General features: G+C 41.5%; 1 protein-coding gene across 1 annotated transcript in view; it reads left to right on the top strand.

Moving 5' to 3' along the window:
- Positions 1 to 17711, top strand: part of LOC124613046 (T-complex protein 1 subunit eta) — an 80778-nt gene that overhangs the window by 8216 nt on the left and 54851 nt on the right. Inside the window, exon 3 of the mRNA XM_047141619.1 lies at positions 6331 to 6489. Within this exon, the coding sequence (XP_046997575.1) occupies positions 6331 to 6489 (159 nt within the window). The remainder of the gene's footprint in view (positions 1 to 6330; positions 6490 to 17711) is intronic.

Consider the following 17711-nt stretch of genomic DNA (forward strand, 5'->3'; position numbering starts at 1 on the left):
CATCATACTGATAAGAGGGCTCAAACTGCCAAGTTCTTTGTAAATTTGATTCTTGACTTATTGTCTCAGGCTGTGTATTTTATAAAAATATCTTTCTATAACATTATATAAACTGGTGCAACGGACAGTGTGTCAGTCAGTGTCAGTCAAAGTTCTGGAAAGTCATATAGAGGGACCAACCAGAGACTCCTCTGCATGAAGTCGGGATAGCAGTTAGGTACCTGTGAAACATCTGTGATACTAGTAAAACATTGTCAAAGTTCAGTTATTTATTAACCATGTTTACAGTCATCTTTTTGTATTCTGGCTTTGTAGCTAATGCTTCATTCAGCTGAGTGCTATATGCCTGGTGATGGCTGCAGAGTCAGATCCCTGTCTGCAGGCCCAGGCGAAGAGTGAGTGACCTCACACCACGGAATGCTCCAGTAAGAATGGTGTCGTACGAGCTGCTGGAGTGTGCTCGATCCCACTCCGAATTCTGTGTTGGCCCTTGATGATCTATCTATGATGTGTTGTTGTCAGAAGTCGTGTAGTGATCAATCTCTGGCCTATCAGCCGGGTAACTTTCAGCACCCTGAGGTGCCTAAGTGTTGCACTGGAAGGTGGACTCCATAAGGCCCTGCTGCCAGTTTCCGCACTGAAGTTTGGTGCAGCCAGCACTCTGCATTGTGGCGTTGTCAGAAGACAGCCAGCTTCTCCATCTGCAGTGGTAGGTGGCGAACAGTATGAAGTTCATCAGGCGAAGACTGTCATCTCGGGTACATCTTTGGCTGGTTTGTAGATTGTTCTGGAATACCTAGGACATTGTTTCGCTACAGTATCATAACCATGGAATAGAGTGCTGTTGCTGTGAATGCCATCGATCCCAATGATCAACTCCTTGAGCAGAGCTTGAGTATTTAAAGGGAGCTATTGTGAGGCTGTTATGTGATGCTCCATTTGTAATGACTGCATGTATTGTTATTCTGTTATATTAGCTTAATAAGCTCTTAAGTGCTGTGTAGGTTCTCTGATATATATGTATTGACACCTGATCCACTTGCAACGTACCCCTTATTTCCTGGTTCTGTCTGTGCCTCTTGGTGTGACCATTCTTTGCTTGTAGCAAGGTGAATGAGTTGTAATGAAATTTTCTAGTTTTAAACATCTTACAATTCTGTTCTGTAATAATTAGTTACTGCTGAGACATAACTGCATACAGCTGCCATCGGAGTATCTAACTTAAATTAGTTTGTCTTTGTTTATTGTTAACCCATTTTGTGGGGATAATTTAATTTATTACGAACAATCTGATCACTGTGAAAGTGTTTACACAGTAAATATGCATTAACTGCAATTCCGCTTAGTAAGTGTCGCCTTTATTAAAACTGTTCTGAGAAACCATCAGTTTATCCACTGGACAAGAAAAGAAAACTTAAGTGAAGACATTATTAGCATGTTAACACTATGCCATCCGACGACACCACAGTTGTGTCGTGTATGATAATAGTGGTCAACGGCTGGCAACACCACAGTGGCATCATAAGCATAGGTCATGCAGTGGCCGGCGAGAGCACTTTAGTATCTTTTGCATTCTGTTGGTGTTTAATTTAGGTAACAATAAGTTACACATGTGAACAAGTTTTTTGTTTTTATAAGTACTTGTGCCCTTTCATCATGAACGCGCGGACGTCTTGTCTGATGTTCCGAATGACTTGACCGATTGGGAAGAAAACATTGTTTATAAAAAAAATGAAAGTGAAGCAGAATCATAGGTAGATAGCGAAATAAGTCCAAGAATAATACAGTGAACGCTAAGGTTGCCAACTGATTCGGCTGAATCAGATGAAGAAGGCAGTGCACAGTGGTCAGACTTCGATTTACCAAGGACAGTAATAAATTTGAAGGATCCCCAGGTCCAAACTTATTTTCCAAAGATAAACAGAGTGTGGAGGATATCGTAGAATTATATATTGGGAACGATCTATTTGAATATATTAGCAATGAAACCAACAAGTTCTACAGTCAAAATTGCAATAGGAGGAAACTGGATTTAAAAAAGGCTAATTTGTCGACATTACGGAGCTTGAACTTAGAAAATATGTTTGGGCTTGCTATCCTTATGGGAATTGTAAAACAGCAAGGGGCAATGATTATTGGTCAACAAATCCATTGATAGACACACAGATATTTTGCAAAATGATTTCCTGCAACCAATTTCACATTTTTCTGACAGCCGCAATAAACCGGATAATGCCAAAGTGCAATTCGTAATTGATTATTTTTCCAAAATCCAAGTAAAAACATCTCAATTGATGAGGAAATGATGCCATGGCGTGGACGATTAAAATTTAAAGTTTATAATCCGTCGAAAATTACGAAATACGGCATACTCATTCGGATGCTGTGTGATTTGATTACGGGATACATTTCCTCATTCAAATATATTCTGGTGCTGGACAGCCTTTAGCAAAACCAGTGATGGAACTAGTGACACCTTCTGATGGCAAGTGGCATCACCTCTGCATGGATAATTATTGTAACAGTGTAGAACTTGTAGAGAAGTTACTTGAAAAGAAAATTCGAGTTTTTTGAACGATACAGCAAAATAGAGGATTTCCAGAAAATTGCAGCGCGCAAAAGTCAGTGTGTTCGAAGCTAGTCGTCAACTGATAGGTGACAAGCGGCCAGCGACAAGCCAAGTAATCTGGCACCAAGCGAATGAATTTACCAAATGTGCGGACGGCAAAGATGAGAGATGAGAGAATCATCATCATCATCATCATTTAAGACTTACTATGCCTTTCAGTGTTCAGTCTGGAGCATAGCCCCCCTTATAAAATTCCTCCATGATCCCCTATTCAGTGCTAACATTGGTGCCTCTTTTGATGTTAAACCTATTACTTCAAAATCATTCTTAACCGAATCCAGGTACCTTCTCCTTGCTCTGCCCTGATTCCTCCTACCCTCTACTGCTGAACCCATGAGTCTCTTGGGTAACCTCGCTTCTCCCATGCATGTAACATGACCCCACCATCTAAGCCTGTTCACCCTGACTGCTACATCTATAGAGTTCATTCCCAGTTTTTCTTTGATTTCCTCATTGTGGACACCCTCCTGCCATTGTTCCCATCTACTAGTACCTGCAATCATCCTAGCTACTTTCATATCCGTAGCCTCAACCTTGTTCCACCCAGCTTTCGCTCCCATACAACAAAGATGGTCGAAAGATTGAACGGTGCACAGATAACTTAGTCTTGGTACTGACTTCCTTCTTGCAGAAGAGAGTAGATCGTAGCTGAGTGCTCCCTGCATTAGCTTTGCTACACCTCGCTTCCAGTTCTTTCACTATGTTGCCATCCTGTGAGAATATGCATCCTAAGTACTTGAAACCGTCCACCTGTTCTAACTTTGTTCCTCCTATTTGGCACTCAATCCGTTTATATTTCTTTCCCACTGACATTACTTTCGTTTTGGAGATGCTAATCTTACATTTCTGATCTAGCTCTGAAATATTACTTTGCAAACTTTCAATCGAATCTGCCATCACAGCTAAGTCATTCGCATATGCAAGACTGCTTATTTTGTGTTCACATATCTTAATCTCACCCAGCCAGTCTATTGTTTTCAACATATGATCCATAAATAATATGAATAACAGTGGAGACAGGTTGCAGCCTTGTCTTACCCCTGAAACTACTCTGAACCATGAACTCAATTTACCGTCAACTCTGACTGCTACCTGACTATCCATGTAAAGACCTTTAATTGCTCGCAAAAGTTTGCCTCCTATTCCATAATCTCGTAGAACAGACAATAACTTCCTCCTAAGAACCCGGTCATATGCCTTTTCTAGATCTATAAAGCATAGATACAATTCCCTGTTCCACTCATAACACTTCGCCATTGTTTGCCGTAAGCTAACGATCTGGTCCTGACAACCTCTAAGAGGCCTAAACCCACACTGATTTTCATCCAATTGGTCCTCAACTAATACTCGCACTTTCCTTTCAACAATATCTGAGAAGATTTTACCCACAACTCTGATTAAAGAGATACCTCTGTAGTTGTTACAATCTTTTCTGTTTCCATGTTTAAAGATTGGTGTGATTACTGCTTTTGTCCAGTCTGATGGAACCTGTCCCGACTCCCAGGCCATTTCAGTTATCCTGTGTAGCCATTTAAGACCTGACATTCCATTGTATTTGACGAGTTTCGACTTAATTTCATCCACCCCAGCTGCTTTATTGCACTGCAATCTATTGACCATTTTCTCCACTTCCTCAAATGTAATCCTATTTTCATCATCATTCCTATCCCATTCTACCTCGAAATCTGAAACATTGCTGATCGCATTTTCACCTACATTGAGCAACTCTTCAAAATATTCCCTCCATCTGCCCAAGGCATCCACAGGATTTACCAGCAGTATTTCCTGGCCTGTCCAAAATACTTATTTCCTTCTTACCTCCCTTTCGAAGACTGCTAATTCCACTCCAGAATGGCTTTCCAGCAGCTTGACCCATAGTCTCCAACCTGTTTCCAAAGTCTTCCCAAGATTTCTTCTTGGATGCTGCAATTATCTGTTTGGCTTTGTTTCTTCCTTCAACATAACTTTCTCTGTCTACCTGAGTTCTAGTATGTAGCCATTTTTGATACGCCTTCTTTTTCCTTTTACAGGCTGCCTTGACTGTGTCATTCCACCAAGCTGTTTGCTTCATCCTACTTTTACAAACTACTGTTCCAAGACATTCTTTAGCCACTTCTAGTACTGTGTCCCTGTACCTTGTCCATTCCTTTTCCAATGACTGTAATTGACTACATTCAACTAACTGGTACCTTTCTGAGATCGCTGTTATGTACTCGTGCCTGATTTCCTTATCCTGAAGTTTCTCCACTCTTATCCTCCTGCACTTTTGGCCTTACAATCCCAATTTCACTGCGGATTAAATAATGATCAGTGTCATCAAAGAATCCCCTGAATACACGTGTGTCCCTCACAGCCTTCCTGAATTCCTGATCTGTTATTATATAGTCAATGACAGATCTGGTTCCCCTGCCTTCCCAAGTATACCGGTGAATGTTCTTATGTTTAAAACAGGAGTTTGTGATTACTAAGCCCATACTGGCACAGAAATCCAAGAGTTGTTTCCCGTCCCTGTTGGCCTCCATATCCTCTCCAAATTTACCCATAACCTTTTCATACCCTTCTGTTCGATTTCCAATCCTGGCGTTAAAATTACCCATGAGCAGAACACTGTCCTTGTCCTTTACTCTAACTACTACATCACTGAGTGCCTCATAAAAAGTATCCATCTTATCTTGATCTGTCCCTTCACAATGCGAATATACTGACATAATCCTAATTTTCTTGCTAGACACTGTCAAATCTATCCACATCAGTCGTTCGTTTACATACCTTATTGCAACTACGCTGGGTTTCGTTTCTTTCCTGATGTAAAGCCCTACACCCCGTTGTGCTCTTCCTGCTTTGACTCCTGACAGGTAGACCTTGTATTCTCCCACTTCCTCTCACCCCTTACCCGAATGTCACCGACAGCTAAAACGTCCAGCCCCATCTTACTTGCAGTCTCTGCCAGCTCTACCTTCTTCCCAGAGTAGCCCCCATGGATATTAATAGCTCCCCATCTCATTACCATTTGTTTGCCAAGTCGTATCTTAGGAGTCCCTGGTTTGTTAGTTAGAGGTGGAACTCCGTCACCTCCAAAGGTCCGAGGCATTTTGCTCTGATTGTTGCCAGCATCATATTTAAAGTACCAGGGAAGCAGGTTGCTAGCCTCACTTGCCCCGAGTCCCATTGAGTTTTATCCCTAATGGCTGAGGGACTAACCGGTGGATTTGGTAGTCTTTGCCGTATGAGCACAAAGGTGACCACGACTCAGAATATGTCAGAGATGCCCAGCCTTATTCCAAAGTAACTGGTATCCCGACTGTCGGGACCACTTACTTGGCCACTCATACGTTGCTTGTGGTTCATGAACTAGGACATGAGTACAGGAACCCACACCATGAAACACACACACACACACACACACACACACACACACACACACACACACACACACACACACACACACACACACACACAGAGAGAGAGAGAGAGAGAGAGAGAGAGAGAGAGAGAGAGAGAGAGAATAGCAAATGCTAAATTGTCACAGTATTGTGGTTGAACCAGCTGGGTTGCAGCACATAAACAATTGTAACTATACATATCTGTGCATTCTGAAGAATTAGAAACAGAGTATCGCTTTTCACTTTTTGGTTATTTGTCTGTTACAGTGAATAGTTATTGGTTTCAATTTTGTCTTTATAGTGATTCATATTTTGCAGGTTGGTGATGGAACAACAAGTGTGGTTTTGCTGGCTGGTGAATTTTTGAAACAAATTAAATCATTCGTAGAAGAAGGTGTACATCCACGAATTATAATAAAAGCTTTTCGTAAAGCTATACAACTGGCAGTTGATAAAATCAATTCTCTAGCTGTAAAGGTATGTGAAGTTCCTAATGTAGTTGCTCCTAGAATCTTATCATTGCATTTTCTAATTCAGACATGGTTTGTTTGTTTGATAATAAGTTGTTTGGCAACATCGCACAGTCCCATTTCAGTTTTTTGTTGGCAGTTTGTATAGGAATACTGTCTCCCTGGGAGGATGGGGGGGGGGGGGGGGAGAGAAGATGTGTCAAGATGGGCACTTGTTCTTTCCTGGAATCTGGATCACAGGATCTTTACTCATGGAGAAGGAACATGTAGTTCTGGAACTCATTCTTATTTCCACTTAATTGCAGGTTTAGTATATTGTGGCATTAGTGCCAAGTCAGGTTGGAAATACTGTGATCATGGAAATCACTACATAGTTGCCATGCTGTTTGTAGGAAAGTATGTGAATCCTGTCCCTTGGAAGTGGTATTGGCCCAGTCATACAATTAAGGCAGATCAGATCTTCACAGAATAGTGACAATATAGGTTCTCTAAACTTTTCGTATCACTTACATGTTCATACCATTATCAAGCCCCAGGAGAGGATGGTTCAGTCCTGGTACGTGGGGAATCTCTTGCAAATTTCTGGACACTCTTCACCCTCCCTCCCCCCCTCCCCCCCCCCTCACCAGGGCAACATAAATGTGGTTGTAGCATACCCGGCCCCACCTGTGTGATCCATTGCTGACACCTCTGCACAGTGGTACTCCTTTTGTTTGTGCACAGCCTAGACCTCTTGGTCGTACACTGAAATTGTATAGTTTTACATGGGAGAATGGTTGTAGTACATACTGAAAGAAGAGGCCATTTTGTACAGTAGGGTACTTCATGTGTATTTCTGCCAACTGTATTAGTGGGAAATGTAATATGCCATTTGCAGTGTTAGAATTGAGTACAAAACTATCGAACTTTTATCGAGTTTGGAAAAAAAATGTCGGCTCTGTTCGCTGGTTCCTTCTTGAACTGATCAGGGTGGCAACACCAATGAATAAGCGAAGGTAGTTAAAAAATTCTGCAACACCTTGACAGGGTTACTCAACTGTGCATCAAACTGAGACAGGAAAACTGTCTTGGTTCAGTCCTAGTGTGTTAAGAGATGGTTTTACTGGTTCTGATTGTAGGTTTTCAAACTGCCTGGAAAATATAGCTGACAACACATGTTTAACTTAAATTACAGACATAAACCTTCAATGCATCCCTTTTTATGACATAATCTGATTTTCTATAAGTGAATTATAGTAACAATTTTTCAATTTTTTGGTTGTGAATTCCGTACCAGAAGAAGAAAAAAGGCTGTAAAAAACCAAGGAACGTAAGTCAACTGTTTGTTAGTGAAAACCAACAGTTCAAGGTGCTCAGTCCAGTAACTAATAGTAAACGTCAAATACATTGTCCTCTTTTTCTATATGTTTGTCAGACTGTGGACTGTCACAAACTTTTCAAATTAATCTCATTTGTGTAAAATGCATGTGCAGGTTTTCAGGGCACTTCAGGGAACTGTCTCTTTGTTAGGACTGGTCTACAACAAAACACAATTATTTTTTTGTGGTCCTGAGTACAAAAATCCAAATTATTGTGGTCAGAGGGTCATGAAATTAATGGAACTGGACCTCCTGCATCTATGAATCTCCAACAATGTGGCTGAACTATGCTGTAGCCCCATCACATGTAAATCACTTGAGTCCCTCTTGTTTTCAGGGCTCATCTTGTAGTTGGCCTGGAAGATGCTTTGAATTAGTTTGTTGAATAAAACACTGACGAAAGTTCTCTGGGGTTTGTTACTTGCAGGTGAAAGGTATGACATATGTTGATGATACATAAATTGCTTGCTGAATGTTTACTTTGCAGTTGGGGTTACAAGGAAATATTAGTCTCACTTGATCTGCCATTTGTGGTGCTACAGCTTCTATATCAGCCAAGTCTGTATTACTTGGCTGTCTTCTGTCTGGAAACATGTTTTGATACTATCTTATTTCCATTACCATTTATGTGACCATAATGAAAAAGCAAATTTGTTTGCCTAAAAGTTGAATACCCTGCCTTGTTTAAGCAGCACACACATCACGTGACTCACTAGTTCTACAGTCACGAACAGTTCAGTGCGGAGAGATCATAAATGTACACAAACTTCATTGTAAACCTGCCCCAAAAACAACAGTTCACCATTGAGAGTACCAAAATTGATTTTAATTATTGATGATTAACTTCAGTTTATCTTGAATGCATTGAACTTTGACTTCGATTATATTTTGGAAATAGTGGAAATTTGGACAAATATTTATCTAGCTTCTTGTTTTTTTCGTTGGAGCTTGTTGGATTTAATAATACAAAAAAGAGAATAGGTTTTCAATAATCAAGCTCAAAAAAGATTAAATCAGTAATTCGATGAATTACTGTCTCCCATCAGGATTGTGGTAAGTTCCATGCATGTCCTGCAAATTTTTAGGTTTTTGGTTATGGCATATCTTATTAATATCACTGATTCAGCTTTATAAAAGATGTAAACATTAAGACCATTTCTACAGTGTGAATTGATGGTGATTGGTGGGGGAGGGGGGGGGGGGGGGGGGTGGAGAATCTATGTCCTTACATTAGAAATTAATGATTCCTGGGAAGATACATGGAAGCAACCCAAGAAAGCAAACTTTGGTGTATTTTATTAATAAATGATAGAAAATCATTATACAAGTCTGGGATCATGGTTACTATTCAATCTTAATTTCTTGTTTTTATTGCTTTTTTTTTAATTGTACACCTGTATGCATTTCATTTCATCCCATAATAAAATAAAATGAAACATACGAAAGTAAAAGGAATATCAGTATCTTGTCAAATCCCCTTGTGCAACTGGATCGTAGCTCAGTGCTAACTGTTTAGGGAGGCAGCCTGCCATAAATCTGAAAAAAAAGTGTGTTAGGCATAGTCAATTGACATAAATTAATCCAGGAAAGTAGTATAATATGGACTAGTGACAATGGAACTAATTTAAAATATGACACATTATATAAGAGAGAGAGTAAAGAATTTTTCCCCACTTCATTGTAAAAGCATGCGAAGGCCACATTGCAACATTTCTTTTTCTTTCAGTAAGATAGGGATTATAAATCAATAATAACTTTATTATTTCAAGACATAGCAAGGATGTTTGAATATTGGTATTGCCACTATCTTGTGGCTGTAATGTTTTACTTGGGACCATTAACTTTGGAATTCTTGACATTAAAGCCACAGCTAACAGCTGATGTACACATGCTGGAGAACAGGTCAGTGTCAACTTTAGTTTGACCTGCAGGGCAAGCCATACTGATACACCAGTATGTTTTGAAAGCCATAAAAATACTTGTTTAGTCTGAAATCATTTTGTTCATTTAGCGAACATAGTGGCTGCAGTTTTTTTTATAATTTTTTTTTACGTCATCAGTCTTATGGCCGGTTTTGATGCGGCCCGCTACTAATTCTTCTCCTGTGCCAAGCTCTTCATCTGATAGTAGCACTTGTGACGTACAACCAGAGTTATTTTCTGGATGCACACCAATCTCTCATCTTCCTCTACGGTTTTTACCCTGTGCAGTTCTCTCTAGTACCGTGGATGCTATTCCCTGATGCCTTGCTGCATCCTATCATCCTGCCCCGTCTTCATGTCAGTGTTTTCTATATGTTCCTTTCTTCACTGGTTTTACGAAGAACTTCCTCACTCATTACCTTCTTAGTTCATCCGATTTTTGACATTCCTGTTTTCCCACTGTCATTGATTCACTGTTGTACAATGCTGTGTTCCAGACACACATTCTCATAAATTTCATCAATTTAAGGCCTTTGACACCATTAGACTTCTCATGGCCAGGAACTCTGTTTGCCTGTACTAGACTCTTTCTTCTATCATCCTTGCTTCGTTTGTCATGGGTTATTTTCTACCAAGGTAGCAGAATTCCTTAACTTCATCTCTACTCTGTGATCCCCAATTCTGATGTTAAATTTCTCACTATTCTCACTTTTGCTATTTCTCATTACTTTTGTCATTATTAGGTATACACTCTATCCATATTCTGTATCCATTAGACTGTTCATTCCATTCAACAGACCTCTATATCATTGCTTCTTCAATTTATAGATTGAACAGAAAGGTCAAAAGACTGCATCCCTGGTTTACTCTGTTTTAATCTTAGTACTTAATTCATTGTCTCCCACTTTAATTGTTTCCTCTTGTTTCTTGCACATATTGTGTGTCACCAGTCTTTCCCTGTAGATTACTACTATTTTTACCAGAATTACAATGTCTTGCACCATTTCACATTGTCCAACACTTTTTCTAGATCGACAAATCTTATGAGCATACCTTGATTTTCTTTTATTCTTGCTTGCATTATCAACTGCAACATCTGAACTGCCTCTTTAGTGCTTTTACCTTTCCTAAAGCCAAACTGATAGCCATCTAACAGAGCCTCAGTTGTCTTTTCCATTCTTCTGTATATTATTCTTGTCTTAAATTCTGACTAGTATTGGATGTCTTATGTCGTCTTCCCATTGACTCCAGTTTCTTCTATCAAGTCAACAGACAAGGCAGCCCACACCACCTTCTTTAATAGAGGCCTTCACAGTACTTTTCCTACCTATCTGCTCATCCCTTCGCTTTTAAGAATGGAATTTCCATTGTGTTCGTAATGTTGCTGCCCTTGATCTTAATTTCACTGAAGATTATTTCTGATTTCTTCACATTTTTTGTGCAGCCATTTCACTCAGCTACTGTGCACTTCCTATTTGTTTCATTTTGAAGTGGCCTAAATCTATTTGTATTCCTTACTTTCCTTGAACATTTTTGTACTTCCTCCTTATGTCGATAAATTGAAGTATTTCTATGTGCTGGACCGAGAATCGAACTTGGGAACTTTGTGTTTCAAGAGCAAGTGTTCTACTGACATAGCCACCCAACCACGATGGGAAAATTTCTGTGAATTGTGGAGTGTGGGAGATGAGGTATTGGCAGAAATAGAGGTGTGTGATCGGTTCATGAGTTGTTCTTGTATAGTTCACCGGTAGAGCACTTGTTTGCAAAGGCAAAGGTCCTGACTTTGAGTCTCAGTCTGGCACATAGTTTTCATCTGCCAGGAAATTTTTTAGCACACACTTTGCTGCAGACTGAAAAATAACATTCCAGTTTCTTCTGTGACCCAAGGTTTTTTCCCCCGAGTTAACATTCTTTTGTTTATGTCTTTACTGTCGAACATCTGTGATTGCCCTTTCTTGAAATGACCTCTCCTCTTCAACAGAATTGCCTATTGTGGTATTCCATATCACAGTACCCACATCCTCAGTGAACTTTAAATGCATCTCATCATTCCTCAGTACTTAAGTATCACACTTCCTGTATGTGCTCCTGAGTATGCCTTACAAACCAATATCTGGTTTCAGAATTTCTGTCTGACAATGATGCACAATGATGTAATCCAGCTGGGAATCTTCCCATGTTTCCTGGTCTTTTCCAAGCATAGCTCATCTTGTGATTCTTGAACAGTGTATTCATTGTTAACATCTGAAATTTATTACAGAACTCGGTTTTCTTCTTCTCTCGATCCTGCTTACTAGACCATATTTTTCCATGACACTTTTCCTGTGTTCCTTCCCTTACAACTGCATTTCAGTTGCCCATAATTTTCATCTCCCTTTACGTACTGAATTACTGTTCATTATTGGTATGAATATGTTCTAAAACACAGTGTTTAAAAACACAGTTTTTCTGGGGCTCAAACTTCAGGTTCCTGTTGGTGATAGAAAGGCAGGGTCAAGTGTTTTTTTTTGTAGTGCTTGGGAAATGTAACTACAATAAAGTACAGAGTTAGTTTTTGAGTATTACGCTTCCTCTAGATTAGACAAATAGAGAAAATTGGTTGGTTCTTTTGCCATTAGATATTGCCTACAGTGAGCCTTCAGGGACTTATGGAGGTGCCATCTAGTTCATGGGCAGTTCTTAAGAAAACCTGAAAAAAGCATTTTTCTCCTGTCAGCAGTGAATGTCTAAATAACTGACTGCAGCACATTGCTCACATTTTAACAGTACATTTTCTAGGCACTTATCTAGAAGTGCTGTCTTCCCTTCTTCAAAAACCCTTATCTATTATTGTGAAACACCCTAAAAATGGTTTTTGGTACAAAAAATGGAGTTGTGGATTCTAAGATAGCTATACACAGCAAATGGCTGTAATTTTTACGATAAATTCCTATGATCCCGATCTCAAACAACCATGAAAATTTTCTTGGTATCTTTATCCATTTCCAAGATAGTGAGATTCAGAGTTACTCTGCTTGTACATGTAAAATTTGGTTTGGGTGAAACATAATTTATAAAGGGATGTAGCATGGGGAAATAAGCTGCCAAGCGTCTCCATTACTGTCAGAAGCATTCGGGAAACCTTATGTTGTAGTACTGAAGCACAAGCAAAATTTTTATCTATGTTAAAGCCAGTCTGAGTTGTAGAATTAGTTTTGTGTTGTTTCAGTTTCACATAAGTGTAGTATCAAAATTTTACTGACCAATAAATTTCTTTGCATATGAAGGAACTAGTGGAAAAATGCTGCTCTTAGAGCACAAGAAAGGTGGATATGCTGCTGTTTAAAAAGACAGAACTGAGAAGTGGGGCACCAGCTGCCTCATTCTATCTTTCTTAACACCTTTAAAAGTGCTCCCCAAAATTTTGGCATGAGAACACATTCCCATTTTTTTATGCTGAGAGGGAATGAGACAGTGACATTGGAAAAGAGACAGATGATAGCAGACAGTGGTTTTGGTATAGAAACGGCGAAGCAAACTGTGACATTGTGAGAGAAAGAGAGGTACACAGTGGCAGTGGAACATAATTGACAGTGCCAGAACAGTGTTATGGAAAGAGTGACAAAGACGGTGTCAGTGGGAGAAGAATAAAGAGAAAGAGAAGGAGAAAGTGGAAGTGGGTGGGAGCCAGTGATCATGAGACAGAGTAAGTGACAGTGAGGAAAAAGAAAAAAGGAGATAGTGACAGTGAGAAGAGATAGCAGCACTGGGAAGGAATAAATTAGGTAGAAGTAAGAGAGAGAGAGGAAGAGGGAGAAAGTGACAGTGAAAGAAGACATCAGTAGTAGGACAGAATGAGAATGAGACACTGGCTGAGACACAGGAGACACTGACAGTTAGAGAGACACACAAAGAGGAAATTACAATGAGTTGGGTTGAATGAGTGAGAAAGGGCAAGCAGGAGTGGATAGGTATGAGTAACGTAGTGATAGACTGATGGGCATGAGTGAGTTAGTGAAGAGTGCATATGGGAGTGTTAAGTCAGTTGCATGTTAGAGTGCAAATATATTCACATATATATGCAAATATATTCACATATATTCACTGTTTTAGGAAAAATTTTAAAGGTGCAGAGGAAGGGAGAATGAGGCCACTATGTCTCTTCATCATCTGCTTGCAGCATTGACAATCAGGATACTTGCCAGTGTTGGTTTGCTGTCAAATGTGATGCGAACAACCATGTCACTGTACTGTAACAATATTATGAAAAGGTTAGTTGCTACTCACCATATAGCGGAGATACTGAGCTGCAGATAGGCATAACAAAAAGACTGTCACAAAATAAGCTTTCAGCCAACAAGGCCTTCATCAAAAATAGACTTGAGACACACACACACACACACACACACACACACACACACACACACATATATATATGCACTCACACACACACATATATATATGCACTCACACAAAGGCAACTCTCACACACATAACCACTGTCTCTGGTAGCTGAAGACAATGACCAGCAGCAGCAGTGCATGATGGGAGAGGCAACTGGGTGGGGTTAAGGAGGGATAGCAAGGTAGGGATGGGGAACAGGAGGGATAGCAAGGTAGGGGTGGGGGATGGTGAAGTGCTGCTGGGGAGTGTCAGGCATGAGGTGGAGAGTGGGTAGGACAGCTAGGTGCAGTTGGGAGGTTAGACGGAAGTTGGAGGGGGGGGGGGGGTAGCGGAGGGAGAGGGCGGGTGGGGGGTAGCGGAAAAGGAGAGAAGTAAAAATACTGGGTTCATTGGTGGAACAGAGGACTGTGTAGTGCTGGAGTGGGAACAGGGAAGTAGATAAGTGAGGACAATGACTGACAAAGTTGAGGCAAGGAAGCTTACGGAAACGTAGGATATATTGCAAGGGGAGTTCCTATCTGCACAACTCGGAAACAATGCTGTTGGTGGGAAGGATCCATATGGCACAGGCTGTGAAGCAGTCATTGAAATAAAGAATGTCATGTTGGGCGGCTTGCTCAGCAACAGGCTGGTCCAGATGGAATTTTTTCGAATGCAACTTTGTTATTTACGTATCTTTTTGTGTTTATTCTACCACCAAGGATCCTTGCTCCTACTGTCTTTGTCAATACAGAAAAGTTTCCTTATCCCTACCCCGAAAACAATCTCGCATACTGTTCCTGTGTTGTTGCTTGGGTCATGGAATCCCCACAAATGGCCTTACCATCAAATTATTTTTCTCCAGTTGCCACCCTTCTTTCCACAATGACTTCCATCTGTTCAGATTCCACCCATCTGGAACCCCCACATCAACATAGTCCTGCAAAACCATATCAAGCCCAAACCTCCATGCAATGCCTTCTCTCTATCTGTAAAATTCTCCTGCTATGCAATCCCAAATTTCTTGAACCCATATCGCACATTAAAACTCTTGCCCACCAACAAGCACTAAACTCTCCCCCCTGCTCACTTCCTACTCCCAATTTGGAGAGCCATTGTCCACCTCCTGTACAACAACCTCCAAACCTCCCCCATGTCCCCTCATAGCTGACAAACTCTGTCTTGCAGACCTACTTCATTTTCCCCTCAGTCCGAAACTCACTCCCACCACCACACAGAAACCAGAACCTAAACAGACCCAAAACACAACAACCTTTCCTCCAAAAGCCTCAGTCCTCCAGAAATATCAGTTGTTTCCAAGGGCCTCACCTTCTGCCCCACTCCCAAATTCCAACAGGCAGGACTTGATGAAGACCTCTCCTTTTCCCTATTCATACATTTTTGCCGCTAACTCTACCGTGAAGATTTAACCAAAGACCAATTTTGAACCCTGCCTGACTCATTTCGTTATTCCATCCAACTGTGATCCACACCCAGTGCCTTCAACTAACCCACTATTAACTTTGCAGAATTTCTTAACCTCGAATCTTACCGAACCACAGGGCCGGCTTGCAGACAACGGCTCCATCAGTATTGTTTTGAACCACAAGGATTTCCTGGTGTAAGGATTCAGCCAGCTGTCGGGTACATCCACCTACAAACCTTGCAACACTGACCCCATTCCAGAAACCCAACAGGATCATTGTCTCTCCTAAAATCCTTACACACTTCCCAGAACCTCTCCCTTAAGTCCATATCTCTCCTGACCCCTACCATTCAACACACTCCTACCTGCTACATGTTTCTTAAAGTCCATAAACCCAACCACCCAGGACACTCCATTGCAACCAGTTCCTGTGCCCCACTCAGAGTGTCTCTGCTCTCATAGACCCAACACCTTCAGCCTATTTTCCAGAACCTACACTCCTACATGAAAGATACCAACCATTTCCTCCACCGACTCTCCACAGTTTTTGTTCCTTACTGTTATTTAACACTACCTTTCCCAATGCCCGACAGATTCCAAAACCAATAACCACCTTCCTAGTCACCATGACCAAATATATCCTCACCCACAGTTACTTCTCCTTTGAAGGCATTACCTACAGACAAATCCTGGGTCCAGGTATGGGCACTCGCATGGCACCATCCTGTGCCAGACTGTTCATGGGTCATCTAGAGGAATCCTTCCTAAACACACAGAATCCTAAACCCCTTACCTGCTTCAGATTCATTGATGACGTCTTTGCGATCTGGATCGAGAGTGAGGACACCCTATCCACATTCCTCTAGAATCTCAACAGCTTCTCCCCCCCTACATCAGTACCTCTGTCTGTACCAAATCTACTAGCCACCAGCAATACCTCCACTTCGTCAGCTGCCATCCATTCCATACCAAGAAGTCCATTCCATACAGTTTAGCCACCCATCGTAGTTGCACCTGCAGTGATGAGTGCACACTCCGTCTTCAGGCCACAAGTGGCCCATCGAGACCATCCGACCGCCATGTCCTCCTCAGTTAAGGATGCGGATAGGAGGGGCGTGTCGTCAGCACACCACTCTCCCGGCCGTTGTGATGGTTTTCTTTGACCAGAACCGCTACGATTCGGTCCAGTAGCCCCTCAATTGGCATCACGAGGCTGAGTGCACCCCGAAAAATGGCAACAGCGCATGGTGGCTGGATGGTCACCCATCCAAGTGCCGGCCACACCCGACAGTGCTTAACTTCGGTGATCTGACGGGAACTGGTGTATTCAGTGATGATGAGTGGTCCCTCTCAAAAAATACCGAGGGTCTCACTGAAGCCTTCACAGCCATAATTATCCTCTCAACCTTGTACAAAAGCAAATGCCCCGTGCCTTATCTTTCCAGTCTTCTACCACCTCTCAAAGTCCCACCATCCAGCCACACAGGAGCTAGAGAATTAAATTCTCCGTCAGGGTTTCGAGTGCCTCTTGTCGTGCCCTGAAATGAGAAGTGTCGTGTTCACTATCCCCCCACCCCTCCCACAGTGTATTCCGTTGTGCACTGAACTTACACAATATATTTGGCCACCCCTACACAACCCCTGCTCCCAACCCCTTACCTCAAGGCTCATACCCCTGGTATAGACCTAGATGCAAGATCTGTCCCATACATCCTCCCACCACCACCTACTCCAGTTTGGTCACTAACATCACCTATCCCATCCTGTGAAACCAGTAGTGATCTATCGGCTAAGCTGCAACCACTGTGCTGTGTTGTATGTAGGCATGACAACCAACAAGTTGTCTGTCTACAAGAATGGTCACTGACAACTGCGGCCAAGAAGCAACTGGATCACCATGTTGCTGAGCAAGCTGCCCAACACAACATTCTTCATTCCAAAGACTGCTTCACAGCATGTGCCATATGGAACCTTCTCAACAACAGCAGAGTTTCTGAACTGTGCAGGTGGGAACTCTCGCTGCAATATATCCTACATTCCCGTAAGCCTCCTGGCCTCAACCTTCGTTAGTCATTGTTGTCACCCATCTAGCCCCTTCTCTGTTCACATTCCAGCACTACACAGCTCTCTATTCCACCAATGAACCCAGTCTTTTTAC

The sequence above is a fragment of the Schistocerca americana genome, chromosome 4 (assembly GCF_021461395.2).
Source record: "Schistocerca americana isolate TAMUIC-IGC-003095 chromosome 4, iqSchAmer2.1, whole genome shotgun sequence".
Lineage (NCBI taxonomy): Eukaryota > Metazoa > Arthropoda > Insecta > Orthoptera > Acrididae > Schistocerca > Schistocerca americana.